Consider the following 23,453-nt stretch of genomic DNA (forward strand, 5'->3'; position numbering starts at 1 on the left):
TCTTATTAGCGATGTCATTGGAATTATGAGGACCGAGAGTTGACGTCAGGTAAAAGTTGGAAAGTTTACACAATTGATGAGCAGTCAAGACATAGCCGGACATGCAATACGGATCACCTGCTAGGTAAGTAAATTGCTCGATTTAGAGCAATCGAATACTGATTAATAATACAGGCACAGAATTGTATAATTTATACTGATAATACAATCAGTGAATAGTCTACTAATCTTGGTACAATCAGTCCACGAGTTTTATACTGATCATGATAAGGATATCAGTCCTCGCATTGATTATTAATCATTACTCTATCAGTATTCGCATTGAATAAATCACGATACGGCTATAATTTACCTGATCAGTCGTTCGACTATGAATCGTAATTTAAATGCAGTATGTCCGATTATAAATATTAACAGGTGTCCAGAGGCATTTCATTTCTATACAGTCATATTATTCACCAGTATTAATTGGAATTTCAGTGCCTTTTTATAGAGAGGAATTGAACCGATTATTTTTCCACCATCCAGCGTGTGAATGCCGTGCAACCAACTGCCATCGAATAAAGATATAACACCGAGATTTCCACCAGCTCTAGAAAGCACCAAACAGAAGCAAAACACAGTCGAAAGCAAGCTTTAAAAGACAAAAATAATGAAGGAGTACAGTAGTTAGACACACATAACATCGTCCATAAAACCAATTAAATCAATAGTGCAGCAGCAACAACAACAGAGATCGTTTGTTATGCAACTTTAATAGTGAAACATTGTAGTGCGTCAAGCTACCATTGTGTAGTACCAAGTTATCTGCGAGACAATCAACCCGTGTATATGCACAAACATATCCGTGCACGTGCCTCTACTCTTCTCTCACGTATTCGTGTTACGGATTTGACATGGTAAACTAAGTCATTATATTATAGAATGACTTATGTTGGGAAGTGAATGAAACCCCATAAACCCCATTAGGACGCAGGAATGATATAGTGAAATGCTTTACGCATACATTTTTATACTTGAGGAGGTAATGTGGCGATGAGGCTCGAGTTTAGTCTGATTTAGAGAATCGAAAAGCTAGTGCGATTGTGCATTTGGCGATCAAAATCATTTATATTGGAACTATTGCGTATTAGAGTTACTTGTACTCTATACATTGAGTGTACTAAGAATAATTTCAAAGTTTAAAGACTTTGCAATATTTACACGAACTGATTCCTGGTCACACACTCTGTAAAGCTTGACACACAGTTACGTATCAAAAAGTTATAAAATCCAGCTAGTCTTTCAAATGTTTCGTTAGTTTATAAAACTGAAGCCGCTCGATTATAAGAGTACTTACTGGTAAATTTAATAATTTACTGCTCAATAAGGACAAAAAAGAAGAGCTCCATACATCGTCAACTGACAACCGGTAATGACATGTACAAATTCAGTTCAGGTACAGCTCAGAATTATCTTGTAACGCTCGCTCATGATGAACAAACAATATAGATTAAAATATGAAACTCCTCGTAAAAATTAGACGAGATAATTAGAAGTTTTCCAGCGTTAACATTCTGAAGTAGAATAAAGGGATTCCCATTGTATTGTAATTTAACTTTTGCAACGTGATTGCGTGAGAAATTTAAAAAAAATCCTCATGTTGTTGTCAGTTGACGTGTCTGCACTCAAATTCGGTTTGGCTTCCAGGGGAGGAATTTTGAATCAAAGTCCAGCTCACGTGATGCTTCTATACTCCGTCGGCTGCTGCAGAGAGAGTCGCCGCTACTACTGACCAAATTGCAACCATGAATTTTGTTTATCTCACTTATTTCATCTTCGAGTATTACATTTGATTATTAACATAATTATTGATTTAATGTAATTTTCAAGAAATTAGGAGATAATAGCTTAATTATTGAATCTCATTAGCGAATTCACATCAATTTGCAAGCGAGAATTTTCATGGTTGTGTCATTAACGAATGAATACCACGATTCATAAGGAACAAAAATGTTAAGATCGTGCGACTTTCTCATCGAGCCAGCGGCGTACGAGTGAGGGAATTTTCATGTACAGCGAGCGGCCTGTTCAGAATTTATTTAATATAAGAATGTGTGTACGCGGCAGCAGCGGCAATACTAACCAAAAGTCGAGGCAAATCTTGTCGCTGTTGCTGCTGCTGCCATCCGTCATCATCATCACAACCAGAAAGAGAACAATGAAAGGACTCCATTAATTGTGAAATTTGGGCAGACGATCACGACATGCAGCAGTGACACATCGTCATTATCATGCCGTACAATAAAGCAGAAAAGTAATGACGTATTTAAGTTACCCTTGCAACTGGTTCTTAATCAAATTTGGTGCCATGGCAACGGATGCAATTGAAATGCACATTTTTTCAAGTTCAGGATATAAACAAAACATTTCTGCTGAAAAATAGGCAATGTTGAAACTATTTAGTATTAGCAATCTGGTTGCCATAACAGTACTGATATCAAGAACCGGTAAACAATGCAACACTCATTTCGATGACGTTTTACTATATTTTCTGATCTTAAAGAGACTCGTGATTCCCTGTAAAAAACCGTCAAGAAACAACATCCATCCGATTGTAAATATTAAGGAGCTTCCGAAAACATAGCAATGAATGAAATGAGGAAGATGAAATGTTCTTAACTTACTCAGGATGGACGGACTTGGCTTCTGTTAGGAGTCGAGCTAATAAAAGGGAGAGCTCGCTTCTCAATACATTGAGCGACATGAACCAAAAATCTTGCATCGACACACATAAATGTAATGGCTCTGACATTCATTACCTAAATATAATTGATATATTAAAAATTTCACAATAGAAGAAGATTGAGCAAGTTTATGCGAGTAATTCACAACTCATCATCTGTAAATCACTCGCCGGTTTAATTAATTAAGAGTAAGTGATAAACATGCGCACCTGTAGCAGGAATAAATATGTATACATGAAAGCAACGATAAACTTTCGGGCATTAAATTATAAAAATACATATTAAGGAATAAGAAAGATGATTATTTATTATAACGGAGCAGTGAAGAGAAATGATCGTAAAATATAATGATAAAAAGAAACAGTCGAAAAACAAGAGGAAAAAAGCAGAGGAGAAATTTAAAAAAAAACGAAAAAATATTTTATTTTTGGCACATCATTGAATTCGACAGCCAGTAGACTCAATTTGACCTGCGTTATTCGACCTACAAGTGCACGCTCAAACTCATATTGCCGGGCCTGGCGAATGAACTAGCTTTCAAACTAATTCCACACAAAAAGTTATGCGGCAATACTCTATTGAACCTTATCTTCTAGCTGCCGATCGCAATATCTATTTTTCGTATTGGCCCACCTACGTTGCTAAATTTAAACACGGCTTCATCAATTAATTGAGTAAAAGTTAAAAAACTCCTCTGATAATTTGAACGAAAATCTCGAGCAAGATACTTGAACATTTCAGTGCCAGAAAAACTACAGATCTGTAAATTTAACTGTCGATGTGCGGACACTCGTGCAACAAGTGCATGGGACGTTGCATGGCGTGTCGGCGATGACATATCGCGTGAGTCAACGTAGTTACGGCCAAGCATGTCTTCATTAAAGCCGTAAACTCCAATTGTCAAACACGATAAACTTGCGAGACGTGGGTCTAAATGCAGAATGACTCAATACGAGAACATCTGTTTTTCATATGATTTTAATTGCACTATCAGTGGCCAAGAAAAGATGACGTTTATCCGGTGAAATTTCAAAGCAGATTTTTTGTAAGCACCATATGAAAAATTGTAAGCATCGAATGTAACGGATGTAACCGATACAAAATCCTGATATAATGAACACACAAAAGAACATTGGGACGAAATTCAGGGTTCAATAAAATGTCCATCGAACTATTTTAGCTTGAAATTCCTAATCCATGCCGGTGAAACTCGTTGTTATGATTATTCCAAGGGACGTTTGAATTCATGAAAACAAACAAATCGAAATACCGGGGCTGAACAACTGAACCAATCCATTGGAAATTCAGCACCATGCAGCTATCATTCCGAGGTGAATGTTAAACGCATGAAGCGTAGAATTCAAGAGTACGTCGATATCCTCCGTCCTGCAAATTTTGTATACAGTAATTTTTTTAGCACTGAGAGTACGTTATTGAAGAGTTCGCTTGACATGCGGACATGCATATTGCGTGGAGCAAGAAATTGAAGCTCCCTTAACTTTGTTGGGACATGGATATATTCTTGGATTTATCTTTGATTTGACACCGACTTCATGCAAATGAACGATGAATAAATCGCAATAATGATCGCAGAGATATGCAAGGAAATTTTACATTATCGATTCATTGAATGATCGTTCAACCTACCAGCAGTCGACATCGCTAGAGACTCATGACCTAGATGGACTTAAGAGGAGTGTCCATTAGGTGTGATTCGGACGATGGAGCTTACTGTTTTCAATAATTTGCAGGATCTTCAAATGAGTTTTCTGCAGGTATTGTATTTATGCCATTGAGAGTCAATTTTGATACGAAAATGAATCGTTTAGCAAAAACAGAAACGTTGTTGAAATAAAATAAATATTGTTGAAAATAATTGAATGAAATTCAAGCAAACGTGCCGAAAACTATATAAGGTTCCGTATTTGTTACGTGTCATCGTAATAAATCAAGAAATCTTAAAAAAGAATCAATGTTCAACGTAAATATTCAAAATTTTACAGCTATTGAACGCCTTTTAAAGTCCGAATTCGTCGGTCGGCTGACATTGCTGATTAAAGCGCTTTAGTTAAATAACGAATCGCTGTCCTCCAATTGTGACAAAACAACAACGCTGTCCCATAACTTGATTGCTCCGAGGCGAGCAGCGGCACAAACAAGTCTTTAAAAACTTGTCAGTTCACGATCATATCAAACGCGGAACTAAAAAAACCAGCGGAGACGCCTCCTAACCAAACCCCATGTGGCACAAAAAACCTTTCATTAGTGAGCCCAATAATGGCGCGGTTTGCGAGAGCCACATCATGCACAGCCGTCCAATAAACCAGCTAAAATCGCGCGTATTTCCTACGACCTAGCATTAGCGAGTCAGGATCTTTCATGGTATAATACGATCACCATGAACGAGTGTATTATTCCCTATCAAGTTATCATATTTCTTTCACAGCGAATTCTTTTTACAGAAGTTTATCGATACATGAATTGAAGCGAGCACGTACGGGGCCAGTCGAGCATGGAAGTCATGCACTCCACAAATTCGATTACACATAAAATCTCTTAGCGTTTCTAACCTAAAGAAAAAAAATCAATGGCACTTACACGCATGGCCAGCGTTGGACGATGGACTGTAGGACAGTGCAGCGCTAATTTAGACTTGTTAATAAAGGTGCTTAGGTATTCATGAGATGCGTGGTATTATTAACGAAGGCACCTTTAAGCTCACTCGAACTGAAGCCTATGATCATAGACAAGGTTTCAATGAAAGAGACTTGATACAAGTCGGGATGTGCATTCTGCATGTTCACCCAATGCAATGAATAAGAGAACAGTGAGTGCGTGTGGTCGTACCGGTTCAATAACTTAAGACTTTAGCTTCGGTGTATATAAAATTCATTCCAATAACATTCAAAGTAACGAGAACTCCCATTACCATATTATGAGCCATCCACAGCCATGTTTATATACGTATCATAAGTTCCAGGCTAAAAAATTGTAACGCTTTTCCATAACATAGCAAGTTGGCTCATGGGAAATGACATGACTGTACTGATACGTACAAAATCTAATCAGCGTTCAACGGATTAGCCTCAATACAAAAAATACCAATAACGTAATAAAAACAACCAAATCCAGTAACATTGATAGCAAAGTTGCTCATGCCCATTCTTTTCGCGTTCAGAAAATCAAAAGTAAAATTACGACTGCAACCGTAGAAAACTATTGAAGGATAACAGCAACGACTTTATCTTAAATTAATTTCACCAATATGGACGATTTTCGCCTTCCAACTTTTCTAAACTTCCAAAACAGAATTAGGAATGAAGTTTTAAAAGAAAAAATCAGGACACAAGATATCTAACGACAGGAAACAAGTTTACTAATATTCCTGGAGACTTATTTATTAAGCAGAGATGGAAATCGACGTTTAATGAAGATGGAAATAAAGTAGAAGTAATAAAGCAAGCACAGAAGAATAGTAGAGATTAAGGTAGATATAGAAGCAGCGGCAGTCGTCACTCACCCCGATGATGGCGTTAAGCTCCGTCATGGTCACCTGCTTGGCCCTCTCAATGGCCGCCGCCACCTGTTGCTGGTGCTGCAATAAAACCGTATTAAATTATACCTTTGGTGTCATTATAATTGTGTAAGGTAACATGGGTGTCATTATATGCATTAAATACGATAATATCATCAAACCCAACTATAAGCTCTCAAAATACGAGTTGGGTATCAGCATAAAATAGCTAATTATTGTCCGTACAAGGCTAATCCGTTCATAAGATAACTATTGCTAATTGCCAGGACATTAATCAATAGCCTCTGATGAGACGAAGATAACACAACAAATCAAGTATCACGCATTTTACTAATAATACAGGTTAATTAACACTGAAGAGATCATCATCAAGGGGGAACGATTGGTGCTAAAATATGGATTAATTATTCGCTACAAACGCTTTGATCGTGTACAACGCGTGAATAAAGCATCGCCAGAATTATAGCACTCCCGGTGCTCGTTCCAATATATTAGAAAATAGAAGATTAGCTTTGTATAAATTAACGTCACTCGTTTGCTTGAAAATTAACATGAAATTTAGATGCGAAGACAATTCCACAAAAGTTCATAATATCTACAAAACGTTTCGGAGTCCAGCTCTATCATCATCAGTTTGAAGATTCTAGAATGCAGGTAAAATAAAATAAGCGAATACAGATTAAATTCAAGGAACGGAAATTAAAACCCAAATTTACAAATAAAAAACAAAACGCAAGAAAAAAATGCCAAAACCTATCATTCACAATCTCAAGTGGGTGGGACATGAAAGTTCTGTTTAAAAATGTACAATGATTCTAAAATATGCAGAGCTGAAGTACCTGAAGTTAATTAATTGAATACTTCATCATCAGTGAAGCCAAACATACAATTAATAGGGACGAATTATGCCAGAATAACCTCGTGCATTAGATTTCGCTCTTAAAGAAATATCAGTGGCAAAATAACCTAAATATGATGTCTAAGTCATCAGCTGCTGATGACCTCCCAACAGCCTAACGTCCATCTAGATATAAGTAAACATTTCTAAAGATTGATTCGATTAGTTAATTACAAGTATCTAATAATTTACTATATTTGTATTTTATTTATTGCGTTATATTAAAAAATCGATCTCGCACACTAGTGACGCGTTTCGACTTGTCAATCGCTAGGTAAAGAACGATCAAGAACTCTTATAAGCTCTGATGATGAAAAGCGGATACACAGCCAGTCCTTGCACGGAGTTGATGGCTTAGTAACAATTTAGTGATTTATTAAGTATATACTCATAATTCTAATTAGTAAAGACCAGCAGGAGCAGTTCTGAGGCTCACCTCTTGCGACAGGTAGGGCATGATTTGGGCCAGGATTGCGTTCAAACGTTTCCCGATCTCCGTCTGTGTGTGTGAGAACATATAATTATGAAATATTTATAATCAATCGATTTGTTTATAATTATAAATGATTAATTTGCCAAATATCAGAATAAATTCATTTGTTATAATTAATTGGTATTTATAAAAATTATTAAGAATACGTACATCTTATACTAGGATTTTTACGAGCCCTGATATACCTTTTAGCATTTCCTGACAGTAAATTGTTCAAACTAATCGTTGCGTTAACGAGAATTACATTTGGCAACATGTTTCCAGAGATAATTCAAGCCATTCAATTTTAAGATGAACTGAACGAGACACTGCAGTGAGTAATTTAACAATTCATTAAGCCGTCTTTTTGTAGTAGACTCGTAAAACGCAAAGTAACTTCGATGGAAAGCTCCAGGGCAGCGCGTGTAGCATTTTTTAACCTTAAAATTCTGAAATGTATTCTCAAAAATTTTAGCTTTCAAGATCAAGCCATGAAAACATCTTTTCATTAAAAAAATGTTCGTGATAAAGGATGGAATGCCACATAAAAAAATGGTCCATGTCGTTTCCCACAATCAGAATGCTCTAGAATAAAATCATACAGTTTGCAAATTTCCGTAATTGCAGTGTAGAGCTTACCTGTTTGTGCATTTCAACGTTGAGGCCGTACGACATCTCGTAGTACTGCAGGGAAAAACAAAAAATATAATTTTACGTTATCGGGTTCAATATGAATAAACATCACGAATACGCTACACATTAGGATTGTTACTCAAAAACTATGCATTGCTAATCGAAGTGTTCCTGGGCATTTCAATAACTTCGATAAAGATTTCAAATTCCATGACCAAAGTTTAAACTTTCCCTCTGCGTTCATTGATCGCGAACAAGGAGTTTGTTGATCGTCAACAGACTTGCTTAATTAGCGATACTATCACTTAATAAACGAATATAATACAAAATCTGTAGACATTTTAAATCAAACAAGTCAAATCTAACAAATTTAATTCCTAACAAACTTGTACATGCAATTTCAGCATATATCGAACCATATAGAATCTGGCCAATCGAATTCCTGAGAATTAACTGCATTGTGCGATAATATCTATATAAAATTAGGTCAATAACAATAATCATTTAAAGTAAGCAACTGACCATGACGTAATGTCTCTGCATCTCCGATTTCTCCTGCACCAATTTGTCAGCTTCCATTTTGATGCTGAAAAAGATGAATAAAATGATTATCTGGAGTGTCATAATTTTTCAATTAAATGTTTTATTGCTGGGTTCCATTAAATAAGAGACTGGTCACTCATCATCAATATATGCGTGAGCCGCAGTCAACTTGTATACCTCAAACAAACTGAATATTGATGAGTCATCTCTTCCTAACTAACACCGCAAATATGCATACACGAGTTGCCTTTCATACTCTTCATTCTAAATTGGAGCTGCAGGAATTCAGTAATATCTATCTATGAATTAATATTCACAGCAGGCCAGCGATGGGCGAGCCATTACACTGGTCGCGGGGGGCATGGGTCCATGTTTTGTTCATAAGCGGCGCGCGCCTCCCTAATAAGAACGCCGTGTTCAATAGCATAGTTGCGTGACTACGGTGACTCTGGTGCTCAACCATAAATTACTGGTGCATAATCGAACATGGCAAACGATTTGAAGAGTAATAAACAGAATATTCAATTAACTTACTGGTATTAGGATATAAGATTGATTTCTGTTAAGAAGTTTGAGGGAGCGTCGAGAATAAACTTAATATTTTTGAAAAAATAAAAAAGTTAATATTTTCTTGATGAGATATGTCGGTGGCAAATGGATCAACGTAAAAGAAAAATGGTATAAAAAACTTGCAAACTCGAAACAGGAAAATAATAGCAACTTTAATGCCAAGCGCTTGAGGGATAAATGTGACCATGAGAATAGCCGTCGGTAAGGGAAGAATAAGCGAGTCAATGTATCATTCCGAAGCCACTTGAGCAATCTGATCGACCACAAGGCAGTCACAAATGCAAGTACAAACGTGGTCCGAATCAATCTTCGTTCGCAGCTAGAGTAAAGAAGGCAATGCCGAGCTTTGTCTGTAACCACACATGCCAAGTATACCGACGCGGGGTCATACATCGCCGTGCAATTTGGAAACGAAACAGTGAGTGCTAGCACGCCGACCACTAACGATATAATCACTTAAGCCAACACCAGCGCAGTCAATGCAACAATGGTACGTTCAACACATCGACCGGATGTGCGCGCATTACAGGAAGGGCCGTAGCTACTGAAAGCCTCCGCCGCGTACATAGCGCACGTGTGAATTTTACACCAGTGATTAATGATCATTAGTGAAGGCACTCATGAATTAAGGGGCTATTTGTGAGGTAATGAGCGGCACGCATCCACATGAACAAGATAGATGAGGTTGAGCGCCGTCCATTAGCTGAAGTACTCACGCGTGAACACACGCACTGCAGGAAGAGCATGAGTATCCAGGATACGCTGATCATCATTTGCAACTCTATATGGATGGATGAATATACAATTAGAGTGCACACGATGTGTTTAGAGAGTGTTAACGAGAATGTTATAGCGATGCGCAGTCGGATGTGGCAAGAGAAGTAAGTTCCGACTTCCCTTCTCCATAAGATCGTTTGAGAGTATTAGTAGCAAAATAGAAATATATCAGCTTGATAGTCCATAAATCAGGTATGATTACTGAGTAATTTATGATTTTATACGTAAAAATGAATAAACACGAGCAAAGTCAATCGTAAACCACACAAGATCCTTCGCAAACTTTTTACTGCTCTATAGTGATTTGACAAACGTTCATGAAACACTCGTCATGAAGAAAGTGAATATTAAGAACGAATTTCGCATGACAAACGCGCACAATACATTCAATTGAGCGCACAAGAGGCGCTTCCTGCAACAGTACACACACAATTGCTGGCCATTCGTGACTGCATGCGGCGTGCGTGAGACAAACTGTCGCACTAAAGTCTACATAACGACCGCGCTGCCCACAATTCTGTATTACAGTCACACGCCACCCTCATAACATTCAGTTTATTATGAATATACGTTACGCTTACTTGACCTCCATTGGACAAGATCACATTCATTCGTTAATCAGAACCAGCGTTGATTTTAGGTTTCGATTTTAAACGATTCAGTTGAGTAACAATTAGTCGAGCATATTGAATAACATCATTTCATGCTTTCATGCTCTCAATATTAGGAATAATGTTGAAGCTATCCAGATAGGAAAAAAAATCAACAAAAAATCCCCTGCTAGCCACCCAAACTGAGCGCGATGTTTGCGTATCAAAGCTGCAGCGGCAGCCAATATTGACAGACAGAATTTAACATTTACCTTTGACGAGCTTAGAATGAACTGTATTAGTTAGTTGAGCATTGAGGGGAGTATAGCTGATATTTCCTTGCCTTACAATAATCCATTTTGGTATACAGGAATATCTGTCTTTATTACTAGTAGATTAAAGTAGCTCCCCATTAAAAACTTAGCGAGCGTCATCAATTAGGTTAGATTAGGTCCAATAATTACAACAGATATTTTATTAGAGCAATTTGAGGCTCCGCCGTTTAAGACGGAACCTCACCGTCTTGCAGTAAGGGATTTGAAGTTTATTCGGCGATGGTACAGACGTATTTTTCGGTTTCATTTGTTAGGATTATCGTGGAAAACAGTAATTGTATTAGTCAACTGAGTAGATGAGTGGCTTCGGTAAGTGGCTTGACAAACTCGCAACATGTTGAGAAGTGAGAACTTTGTAAAAACTATGAAAAAATGGAGTAAGAATATGGACGGACGATAAATCTAAGTATAAAGTGCGGGTGCATTCGATTAAAATTTTGTGATGTCCTCGATGGTCAGAAGAGATTGTGGGTTAAGTATTTGATCTTAACTGATAAGACCAGTATTACTAATAATCTCTAAGAGGTAATAACAAAACTAACTACGAACGTGAGGCCACGAGTACGCATTTTTTTCTGCCTTTTGAGCTCGAGTGCAAAGGTCCATGGGAAGGAAAGGTGGTGGGAACTAAAGGGCAAAACTTGAATAAACGAAAAAAGTTTGCCATTTCAAGCACAAAGACGAAGTCCTCGCACTTCCAAGCGAGCGAAGGTTAATCCAATAAAATGTTATTCATACCGGCTTGCTTGTTCACGTATCGAGACACTGCAATTCGGACAGAGAGATCGATACAATTTGAATGCGGAAGCGAAACTGACATTTAATCCAGCAAGTGGCTTGCGTCTAAACAAATTTGGATAAGCCACAAAAAAAGCAATCTCAAATAAAAATGGCGAACACATCAAGGTAAAACCGCGTTCACATGATAAATCTATGGATAACCTACTAAACCCGGCACAAAGACTTTCATCCACAATGAACCCATGTAAACTTCGCTGATCATTACCACCATTCTAAAGGCGGACCACAAAACCGCTCACAATTAAGAACCCACAAGAATGTGTGACCGCACACCACAAAAATTCGAAGTGGTTCGTTGAGAGCCACAAGAGAGTGAGCACAATTAGGGGACTTGCTCCTCGTCTGCATAGACGAGCAATTTTCTCTGGTGGTGAGCTCCAAATGATATGCTTAGAATGGTGACAACCACTCAAGGTGATGAGCAGGTTTATGGTGACGCAGTGTACTTGATGATCAAGTATACCACTAGACAATGAAACTCCTTAAACACATCTGCTAACCCATCGACCTTAATATAAAGAGTTAGTTCAAAAGTTTGAGTTTTTGCCAAGTCAGGCGTGAACATTTATTTGAGAACAAATGATGTGAACATTAACTACTAAACTACTAAAAATAAGAAGAGTAATGAGAAGCCATTAGGAAAAATGAGTGTTCCAGAAAGGCAATAAATAAAGCGGCGGGAGCGAACAGCAAAAATTGAATTGAAAGTAAATGAGCGAAACATTTGCTGTGTCACATTTAAGAATACAAAGGAATGACAGAACAATGATTAATATTTATTGACTAATATTTAGGAGATGAATTAGAGTGGAGCATTAGAGTGATCCGTGGTTTATGGTTACCTCGAAGAGGGTGAGCTAGGGATCTTATAGTGGAAGTTATTCAACGAATACATTCATCTCAATGGAACAACACGAAAAGAATCACCAGAATTTTTACCATCCTCACTCAAACGATCCCTCTCCCCAGTCAAACCCACTATCCACTTCGGCCATAACAACCTAACCGTCATCTATGGCCATACCAATTCAGAAGTAACCTGGAGGACCAACATGGACCAACGTGCACAGTTGGGTGGCATACAAGCACACTACGGAGTCAGCGAAGCGGCAAATCGTGGTAACAACTGAGGTCCACAGGTAAGAAAACCTAAGCGTATTTACGTGGAAAAAATTGTTTGTCTCCGCTGCTTGTCATAAGAAGAAGACGCAAACACTGCCCAGCCGCCAACCGAGTCTGTGTGTCGATGCGGGAGGTCGACCCGATCGTATTTTTGCGCTGGGCTTGTCTCTATGAGACGACAACTCGTAAGCCTTTTTTCTTCCTAGGATTAAGTAACCTCAGATGCTAAATTCCCCAAGACAGGACAGTCTTTCACGCCTCGGGACTATAGAAAAGAATATCCCAACGCTGGCGTTCCGTGGACGGTATTTTCTTCTCCGGATGCCAGCAGGCCGCCGAAGCTTGAGTAATTTGGTGAGCATCATAGACACTCTTCTAAGCTATCTTACTAGAAATATTTCGATCCCCACAATAATTTCAATAATAATAATAACGTACATATTGGCCGATTGTTGGCCTTTGCTTGTGAACCAAGATCACCAGTGAGGATTTGCATACTTTTTCCGAATTCGCAGCCAATAAAATAATTCAAAGTCGTGTAGAATAGTTAAACACTCGTGTACTTCTAGACATAGGTACCACCGTTTATTCTTTCATGCTTTTTAATACATTATAAGGGGCAAAAATATTTGCTATAGGCGCAGATGATTATATACTTCAAGGAATTAAATAAAATCTGAATAAAGAAAATCGGGAACTCTAACCAAATTCGGGAACTCTACAGCGAACATCACTACTTTATACAGATCTTGGTGACGAACACCACTACATCCATTGTGTAAATATATCATAGGTTATATATTTTCGCACTAATAACTTGTTAGGCTCATTCATAATCTCAAATGCATCCCTTGAACTGGTTCAAGTAACTGCCAAACTGTAGGCACTGAGTGCGCACGAGTGGAGATGATATCGTGCAGCAACTAACTGCGTCGGCTCAGAGAAAGACGATGTTCAATTCGCGATGGTCGATCATGTGGCTGGGTTTCGAGGAATTGTCAGCAAGAATTTATGGGCTAGAAGGCCACAAGGATTTTCTTCTGTGCAGCTCCCAGAAAACATTTTACTCTGGAGTCTCAATGGACCTGCATGATCACCATCGATGTCAAACATCAACGTTTGTATGGCATGACACGATGACTTGAACAAGTCGAGCCGACAATGCCAAAAAGACCGTCACGTGAACGGATGAACAATCGGCAGAGCCACGATAAAAAACAAATACAACGATGGGATTAAATAGAATTGACTCACAGTGGAGGTACTAAAAGACACTGAATGAATGCATGCACTGGCAGAACAATCAAGTTGTTTTGCAGATAGTGCTGGTGAGTAAAAAAATGCAGTGCTGAAAATGAAGACTGAATTTTATAACGACGAATTCCTCCTTGAATATTGCAATCTTTTGAATTCATCGTACTTAATCAAGATACAAAACTTAATTTTAGGTTCACGCGTAGAAAAATAATAACCGAAGTTAGGACATATTTCATCACGAGAGAAAAAATCCGAATTAAACAAGTGAACTTAGCAACACAAGCAAAACCCTTTGCAAAGATTTCAGACGCTCGCAGAAAAAAATCTGACAGAATACACGCCGATAAGAGAACATCACCAATTTGACGATCTCGTTAGCGTGGCTGTGCGCATCACAATTGGCTTCTGTTGCGAGTCATGGCCTATAAGCTTCATAGGAACACGTCTCTATGAGATGCCGAAGTAGCGGCGACATGCAGCTCCGGGCCTCGTGTTCAATTAGACTGCACTCGTTCACTTCGATTCATTTGAATAAAGAATGAGTGAACATTTTTTCCGAAGCTGATAAGCGACGAACGATTTCTCTTTTAATTTGAGAGGACTAGAGCAATAAATTAGACTGTCAGGAATACAGTGAAGACAATCAGAAGGTTGACGGATCAGCTCTGGCGTCTTAGCTATAAAAGGTTACAGTGACCAAAGAACTTATTCGTCAATAGCTCACTCATTTGCAGAGGGGCAATTATATGTAGGTCCCGTAATTTCCACCTTTAGCATTTATTAACTGTTTTTTTCTTGTCTCGCAAGTTTACTTTCAAATGTTAGGCTATTTTACTTCATCCGAACTACTCCTACTTGTGTTTTTTTTTACCGTAAGATATATTACCCCATGACTCACTTTCACTTTGTCGCATGCTGATACTAATCTGAACAAGTAAAAGTCTTTGCCATAAATTATTAATATTACTGATAACAATAAATTATTATTAGTATTTATAACGATAAATTATTTATGAATATTAGACCCTCTTTCAGATTTCTAAATTAACTTACCAAGGTGGAGGTGAAACCCGGATACTAATCAGGAATATATGCTCTTGATAACTCTAACCAAATACTTGGATCATTATTCATTCCTCATCATTTATCATATTGTTATTTGTATGATATAAATGTTATTGTCCTCAGTATGATAGTATTGTCTTTAGATCTAAGTGCAAACACAAGAAACAATTCTTACTTACAATCTGGATAGTTGAAGCCAGGCACACAGACAAAAACTTACCCAAGTTTCAGCTACAGTTCGTAATTTGAAGGAAATTTAGGCGAAGAACAACTTACTTGTGGTACTGTGCCTGCAAGAAGTTGAATTCTTCCTTCATGCGGTCGCAGGACTCAGCCACCGTGAACTTGAAGGGCTGCCCAGGCTGAGGACCCTGTGAACAGTAGGAGCAGACGTGAACAAGGGGATCGGACGTGAACAATAGGAACAGACGTGAACAAGGGGATCGGACGTGAACAATAGGAAGGAGCAGACGTGAACAAGGGGATCGGACGTGAACAATAGGAGCAGACGTGAACAAGGGGATCGGACGTGAACAATAGGAGCAGACGTGAACAAGGTGATCGGACGTGAACAATAGGAACAGACGTGAACAAGGTTAAGAGGAACAGATTTAAAAAGAAAAAATATATACACCCATCGACAGGAAAACAACTTCGACGGGTATACCCTTCTACGGGAGCATGTATACACATAAGCCCCCATAACGAGAATACATCTGCCGGTGATGCATAAGGTAGCTAGCTAGACGGCAATGAATAAAGAATACAGCACCACGACATCAGCTTTACGATGCTACCGTAAGTGCTAATGCTCATAAAAGCTCGTTTACCGCGACCATACTTGAGGTCAACCTCGAGCCACACTCGACTCGTCCAGCTTCGGGCCGCGCTCGTATCAACCAGCCTCGAGCCACACTCGCCTCCACCAACCTCGAGTCACACTCGCCTCAACCAACCTTAACTTACTCTCGCCTCAACCAACCTCAAGCTAACCTCGCCTCAACCAATCTCAAGTCACACTCGCCTCCACCAACCTCAAACCACCCTTATTTCCAGTCTTATAGACATACAGACAAGAAAAAATGCACTTACACTCCAATATTTCTTAGCCTTTACTAGAAAGTAACACTAATGGCCACTGTATCTGGCAGGCCAACTGAGGATTTGGTGGTAGTATGTGGCGAAATTGCAAAGCTGTTTTCAGCAAGAGATGCACTTTTAATAACAAAAACAATAACAATATAATTTGTCTTCAGAGAATACATGCTTCAAAAACTTTATGGACGAGAAGGGACATTGTGAGTCGTAACTGAAATGAGTTGTAAAAAAAATTATTTGCAGATGTACAGTTGTTACTCGTGATTGATTGGTAGGTATCATGCAAGTATTTAAAGATCTGTGTCATCGGCCATATCCGGAATGCACTTACCAAGGTTCGTATCAGCGACCTGAACCAGCTGTATCTACTCTATATATACCAGCTGTAGCTACTCCATAGCTTAGGTGAGGAGTTCACGAAGCCAACATCGAATGAAGCAATATCAACTATAGGCGAATACGTAGAAGTGCAAGTGACTGACTGAATACAATGTCGTCGAGCAATTGTCTATTCATATCATACACGAATTATACCATTTCTCAAGCTTCAACAATATTACTTGATTTTTATTTTTTGAGGCTTAAAGCCAATATCCCCTTCAATTAATTAATCTCTGGCGCTGAATAACGCTAATAATAATAATGTTACAAATACATGCACCATTGCAGGTTGTGTCAGGCACACAGAATACACATGTTTACATGCAGACCACAGAGCCGGCACTCGTACGGCACTAATCAGAAATTCCTATATGTCGTGATATATATACAGTAAACAATACAAGAACACATAAATATTCAATGAAGTTTACATAAATGGTTTCGTAAGTACACCAATGACAACCATGCTAAGTAGATGATAGTGCTGCAGGGTAAAAACCCAGCATCTTTGTATACAGCTGTGCAGCTATGATATAATACTGTTGCTATGTATCAACAGAGGTATAGTGCATACAGCTGCAGAAACACAGGCATCATAGTGTACAGCTGCAACAACACGGGTTTCACAGCCTACAGCAGGAACAACACAGGTATCACAGTATACAGCTGCAACACCACATGAATCTTAGTACACTGCTGCAACACCTCAGGTAACACAGCATACAGCTGTTACAACATAGATACCGTACGTTTCACAGCATACATCTGGAGCAACACATGTATCACTGCATACAGCTGTAACACCACAGGAAACTTGGCACACAGCTGCAACACCTCAGGTAGCAAAACATACAGCTGTAACACCTCAAGTAGCACAGCATACAGCTGTAACAACACAGGTATCACAGTAACTATACAGCTGTCTTGACTCATGCATCATATTATACAGTTGTAGAACACAAACATCCCCGCTTACAGCTGCAACAAAACATGTATTAAAATATACATCTGAGATCCACTCACCGGATGCCTGCTGGCAGCAGCCGCAGCGACGGCTGCATTCATGGCCGCCGGATACATGGCTGCTGCGGTCACGATAATGGTGGTGGTTGTGATGCCGACAAACTACACAGATAAATGATCGAGAGAACCAAGTCTCTCTCTGTCACTGACGACTAGAATTGTTACTATCAACGACCGCGTCGATATGACGTGTTGGCCGACACTTTTTCTATCTAACAGCGAAGGATAAACATTATTTTCATATTAAATAATGGTATCTATAAATGTTCCATAACCAATTCACTTCAATTCAACATCACAATTGTGTTTGTAATACAATATGATAAAATTTTCACAGTTCAGAGAATTGTCTCTTTGCTTTTCACTGAAGACACTGTTTAAAAGATCAAATATTTTTCAGATTATAAAATTCATTCTTATTTTATTAAATCAAACTGGAAATGAAGATCAAGTTACAATAGAAATATTCCGCTTGTCGAATAGAATTATCAATGATGCTGCACACTTCACTCAGTTATTACCAGGCTCACCCACGGAGTTCTAGAAATCGCACTTGCAACGCGTCACTGGACACTTATACGAGTTAATTTATGAATTTGTCGGGGTGACTTAAGCAGCGTAGCGGCGCTGCCGAAACACGATAATTAGAACAGCACTTAAGACTGGCAGACTTCCTTGTAAATAAGAAGCAACTGCATAACCGGGAAACAGAAGCAGTAAGTCCTCAAAATAATGAGCCAGAAGTTATTGGGCGTTATTGCTCGTACAGAATCGTTTTAAAAACGCAATAAATTTAATTAAACGGTATTTATTACTGTCATACACAACAGAGCGTTCTTTTCGAGCACTCGACTATGAGTAAAACACTAAATATTAAGTAACCGTTTTTGAATCTTTAAATTATTAATTCCGGAGCAATACACTTCACAGAAACATACATATGGAAACACAGTCATATATGTACCTAACGAACAATCAAAGTAACGCAAGGTATTGCCTTCGTTTCACTTTATTTGCCGGAAATCATAGTGCACTCTGAAGTTTGCATAATTAATTTTCTCACTCTTCTAAAGCACAAAAGGAAAAAGTTCAAGTGTCCAAAGAAACGTAGAATTCGTAGATAGAGACAGAGAGCAGAACTGGTTCAAGGAAAGAGTGAATAGTAGTCGCTATCTTCGGGGATGAAGCAAGAGACTTTTAAGTTTTAATTATTACTGCAGGTTTATTGCCTTCAGAGCAAGTGAAAAGTTAATTGCACATCTGCGGAAGACAAAGAAAGGGCTATTAAAATACAGTGAAAATTACCGGAAGTCTTTAGGAGGATACAAAACACCTGGAGACAAGAAGCTCTACCATCTGTAGATCTAGTGTTTTATGTGTCATTTTCATAACAGTATATCGTCATATATAGCGTCGATACGTAGGTACATCTCATATCGCGCTTATCACACGTGAGCATGCTGCTCTTTCAACATTTTTAACCTTGAAAATATACTTTGACTACTAAATCGTTTATTTTTATTCAGTAAAGCCAATTATTCTTCACCGAAAATAATGGAGTCATAGTTACGAATCTCCCACAAAATCCCAGATTCTCGGGAATTATCTAAGGATTCTTGCGTTAGCAATCCCAGTGAAGAGTATCGTGCACCACATATGCCAGTAAAAACGTTGAGGCAATTGCCTAACTCCGTGCAATTATTATATTCTTGAGAGTAGAAGGAAGCACAAACTAGGACTGCGTGTTCAATGGAAGCGTTCAACGCGTCATGAAATTAATTACCGTGTTAGACTCGCGGTTGCAGCGAACAATGCAGTAAAAAAAGTAGAGTCTGTACAAAAAAACTGCGTTGGGAAAAAAAAGATTCGAACACTGTAGTAAACAAGAAGCGCAAGAAATAATCTCCATTCCAAAAAGAAACAAACATGAGGAAGAAGTGTTACAAACGCATATGTGACGAGTTTCTTATAGTCAATATCAAGCTTAGTCGTGTGTGAGCACTAGCGTGTCTGCATGATGCAGATCATATGGTCCTGCATTACGTTAGAAGACCATGGAATTATATTAAGAAGTTGCCGAATACAACAATGTTTTAAAATTTCAGTTTTTTTCACAATTAGGTCTATCAATTCGGTCGTTTACGTATTTGTCTTTCCAGCACCAACGCTCAACCAGGCATTTTTGATTGTCCGCGGAAGTTGTATGCAATGAATTGACAGCACTTTAAATCGTACAGTATTTTACTGTGCGTCGAACGGAGTTGTAATGACAACGACCGAGAGCGCGAGTATTCCTATCTAAAATATTATGTCAACGGGCTCGTGCCCGTGGACTGGTAGCAGAAGCTGGGAAGCTGCGTTACTGGACTGGCCAAGTAAATTACTGGCAGGGCTGTGTGTTTACACTACGGTACCGTCGAAAAATAAAGTTTTAGCGTATCAAAAAATACGAGTTTTATAACTTTTATTACTTGGAATAAATCATACTTTTTCCTCGAATTTGGAAATACCGCATAGAAAGTTCACGTCACGTTCACTTCGAGTGTTCTATCATTATCTTTATGCCGATCCTCACTACAGGTCCTCATCGTCAAAGTCGTCAAGGTTGACAGTTGCCGCTGGCCCAACCTGCCACCTCATTGATCACGAATTGGGGACACCGCGCATTGGTTCTTCTTGCATTCATTACCTGTCAGTCAGTGAGAATATACCCTAACTAACTTAGGTGATATGAAACACAGATTTAAGTAGTCAAAATTAGGACAACTGCATAGTACGTGGTGATGGTCTCCGTATGCGAAGGCGGTATGTATTAAAATCAAAAACAAATAAGCCTTTACATTCGCTTCGGCAAAGGCAGGCGTGTCTTGATAGGCCAGGCTTTGGACTCATAAAAAGATACTAACGGTATGACGTACTCAGGAACATACATCGTGGTGAACACTCAATCTATTAAGAGAGAAACTAATTCGGAATGGATAACGAATTATGAAAAATGAAGTTGGGACTCGAAGGCGAAACAAAATTTCTTGTGAAGCGAAACAAAAAGACAAAGGAAGAATTGGGCGTTTAAATGATTTAGATACAAAATAAATAAACGTTTTTAGAATCTAGAATATGAATGGAAGTAAAAATAACCTTCTTCAAGACATCTCAAACTAGTCAAAGCGGATAAATCATTAGACAGAAAACACCATACCCAGCCTTTTCGCGGTTCTCGGGGGCACAAAAGGCAAGAATGATCGATGGGTTAAGCCTTTACTCAAAGAGATTTGCCTTACAGCGTTTTTCGTACTGCGGTGCGCGAAAATCAATCAACATGGAGGTTCCTAATAAGCAGCGACATGAGCAAAACCTCCACAAGAAACGCAAGCGTTACTAATAAGGCTTCTCAAAGCTGCGCCGACATACACGTGCGTTCTTTACGTTCCAGCTGAGAGCAATTGGAGGGAAAAACCAGCAGCTGATAGCAGCAACTTCACCATCAGGAGGTGAAGTCGAAGCATGGATACGACATCAGTGCGCATTCGGTAGACCCTCGTCGACAGCTGAGACACTTGGGGAGGAAAATCATGGCAGCCTTTCATTCTGCACCCTAGAAATGATCATGTGAATGCAATACATTCGTACTCATTTATATAGAACGAAACGTAACTGCCATAGATGTTATACTATACTATATGGATTAGAAATTCTGGTTTCGGTAGAGGAAGTCTTGGAATTAAAAATCTTTGCTTAGCACAAGAAATATATCGAGTCACTTTGAAAAAAGAGGAAAATTTCTTTTTATGTGGATAATAATGCGGTAAGTTTTCTAAGAGCGTCAAGCGATTGTTCAGGTCAATTCTAATGGAAAAACCTTTAGAGGCGCAGGTAGTTTTTTTTTTACTTCTCGAGTTCATAAGCACAATAGCTAAACAAACACACCGTTGCGCGAAGGCTAGCTGTGGCCTAGCGGAACGCAAGACTGTAAAGAATAATTTACGTATAAAGGCTGTGAAAATTTAATATGCTTTGAAAATCCAGACAATGGTTTCTAAACACGCTTCTCTGGTTGGACTCATCAAGTGAAACAAATGGATATGAACTCATTCTTACGTCGAAGTAAATAGTGTATGTAATTGGAATAGAGTTAGATTAGAGCTAATACGGAAAGGGACAAGTGAAGAGGATAAATGAACGATGCAAAAAAAATGTGTGATGTCTTGATTGGGCAAGTTATTGCACAACCCTTGTAAGATAAGCAACTAATAAGAGATGAGAAATAAACAGAGAAAGCCTACTTCTGTGAAATTCTTGAATCAAAGGAGCACTAATGACAAGGCAGGAGAAGGCCAAGAATGAAAGCCGACAAAGAGGCTTGGGGATGAAGACACAAAGCTCAGAGGTCGCCCGGCCAGCACCTTGTACAATGGGCGCCTAACAATCGCCTCACAATGCTGGCTTAGAAGCCAGAGATGTGAAGAGCACCTGAGACTAGGGCATGTGATTCCCTAGCGTCACAATGGACCCAGCCACAACAACACAAATTGATCCCGTCATCATTACCTAACACAATTAGCTGGCTTGATCAGATCCATGGATAATGCAGTACGCTCTAGTCAACAGGGGAAATGTTCATGTGATATCTAAAGTAAGTGATGATTACACTGAACCATAGTGAGCGACAAAGCAAGGTTGTTCATCCCATAATAACTGAATAACGGCTACGAGATAATAAGAACAGCCAAATTATTTTTCTGGACTGGTTTCAAACACGTGACGTATAAACCGATTTTTGCAAGATTTGAAAACGGTTAATATTCATCTACAAAATACTCTATTGTTGTAGGTAGGCAGGAGTTGTTCTTTAATGCAGGTTTCATCGGAGATCAGAGTCTTTCTCTCATTGTCAATTCTTCTTATTGTTTTTCTCCAATCGACGAATTAAGCTTTTGATAGGAATTGAAAATTTAAATATCATGTTTCCAGGTGACATTTTATTATAATTTACGTCGTTTCGAATGCAATTACATTCATCATCAAGTTATTCAAGTAGGGGAAAAGTTTTGCAACACTTGAATTTGAAATTTAGAAATGATGTTAGACAAACATAGGGGATTATGTATACAGATTGAAAATCAAAGCTTGAATTACGAGAACAGTTTCAACGCCCTTCGTCACATTTACAAACTACCGGATTTGTAAATTAATAGCTGGAGACTCATGCTTGATGATGAGAGTCTCGGCTATCGCCGGTCTTGTGGCGTCTGGGCACCTCATGACGATGCTGGTTTCTAACGTTCAACGTTGTAGACCTACATGAACAACGTTGGATGAATGCTGAAAAAGTGTTCTAAAACTCTTGACAAAGAGGAAAATGTTGAACTCAAATATTGGGACAACTATATTTACCGGTATTATAGGTATTTGTATAAAGATGATTCAGAAACAACTTCAATAAAATTACACTCATTGCAAATTAATAATCTAGGTCAGGATTGAGTTGAGTCATGGAGGAATGAGAAGGCATCGAAAAATTGAAACAAAGAATCATATAAGCAACTGCCAACCGCTACCGACGGAAGGAAGCACAAATCTGCACTGAAGGAATCCACGCATTGACATAGTCAAGCATAATGATTGCA

At 38.6% G+C, this 23,453-nt stretch overlaps 1 protein-coding gene across 10 annotated transcripts in view; it reads right to left on the minus strand.

Annotated features, from left to right (window-relative positions):
• Positions 1–19,081, minus strand: part of LOC108678998 (transducin-like enhancer protein 4) — a 44,865-nt gene extending 25,784 nt beyond the window's left edge. For 6 of the 10 annotated variants that reach the window (XM_047879639.1, XM_047879645.1, XM_047879643.1 and 3 more), the window contains exons 1-7: positions 17,827–19,081; positions 15,601–15,695; positions 8,787–8,850; positions 8,271–8,315; positions 7,596–7,658; positions 6,247–6,321; positions 2,126–2,161 (exon numbers count right to left, since the gene is read on the minus strand). In XM_047879639.1, the coding sequence (XP_047735595.1) occupies positions 2,126–2,161; positions 6,247–6,321; positions 7,596–7,658; positions 8,271–8,315; positions 8,787–8,850; positions 15,601–15,695; positions 17,827–17,883 (435 nt within the window). In that variant the 5' untranslated portion in view covers positions 17,884–19,081. The remainder of the gene's footprint in view (positions 1–2,125; positions 2,162–6,246; positions 6,322–7,595; positions 7,659–8,270; positions 8,316–8,786; positions 8,851–15,600; positions 15,696–17,826) is intronic. The other 4 variants (XM_047879640.1, XM_047879638.1, XM_047879644.1 and 1 more) reach the window with 2 other exon arrangements.
• Positions 19,082–23,453: the final 4,372 nt, after the last annotated feature.

Source organism: Hyalella azteca, unplaced genomic scaffold (genome assembly GCF_000764305.2).
Source record: "Hyalella azteca isolate HAZT.00-mixed unplaced genomic scaffold, Hazt_2.0.2 contig3520, whole genome shotgun sequence".
In the NCBI taxonomy this organism is placed as follows: domain Eukaryota; kingdom Metazoa; phylum Arthropoda; class Malacostraca; order Amphipoda; family Hyalellidae; genus Hyalella; species Hyalella azteca.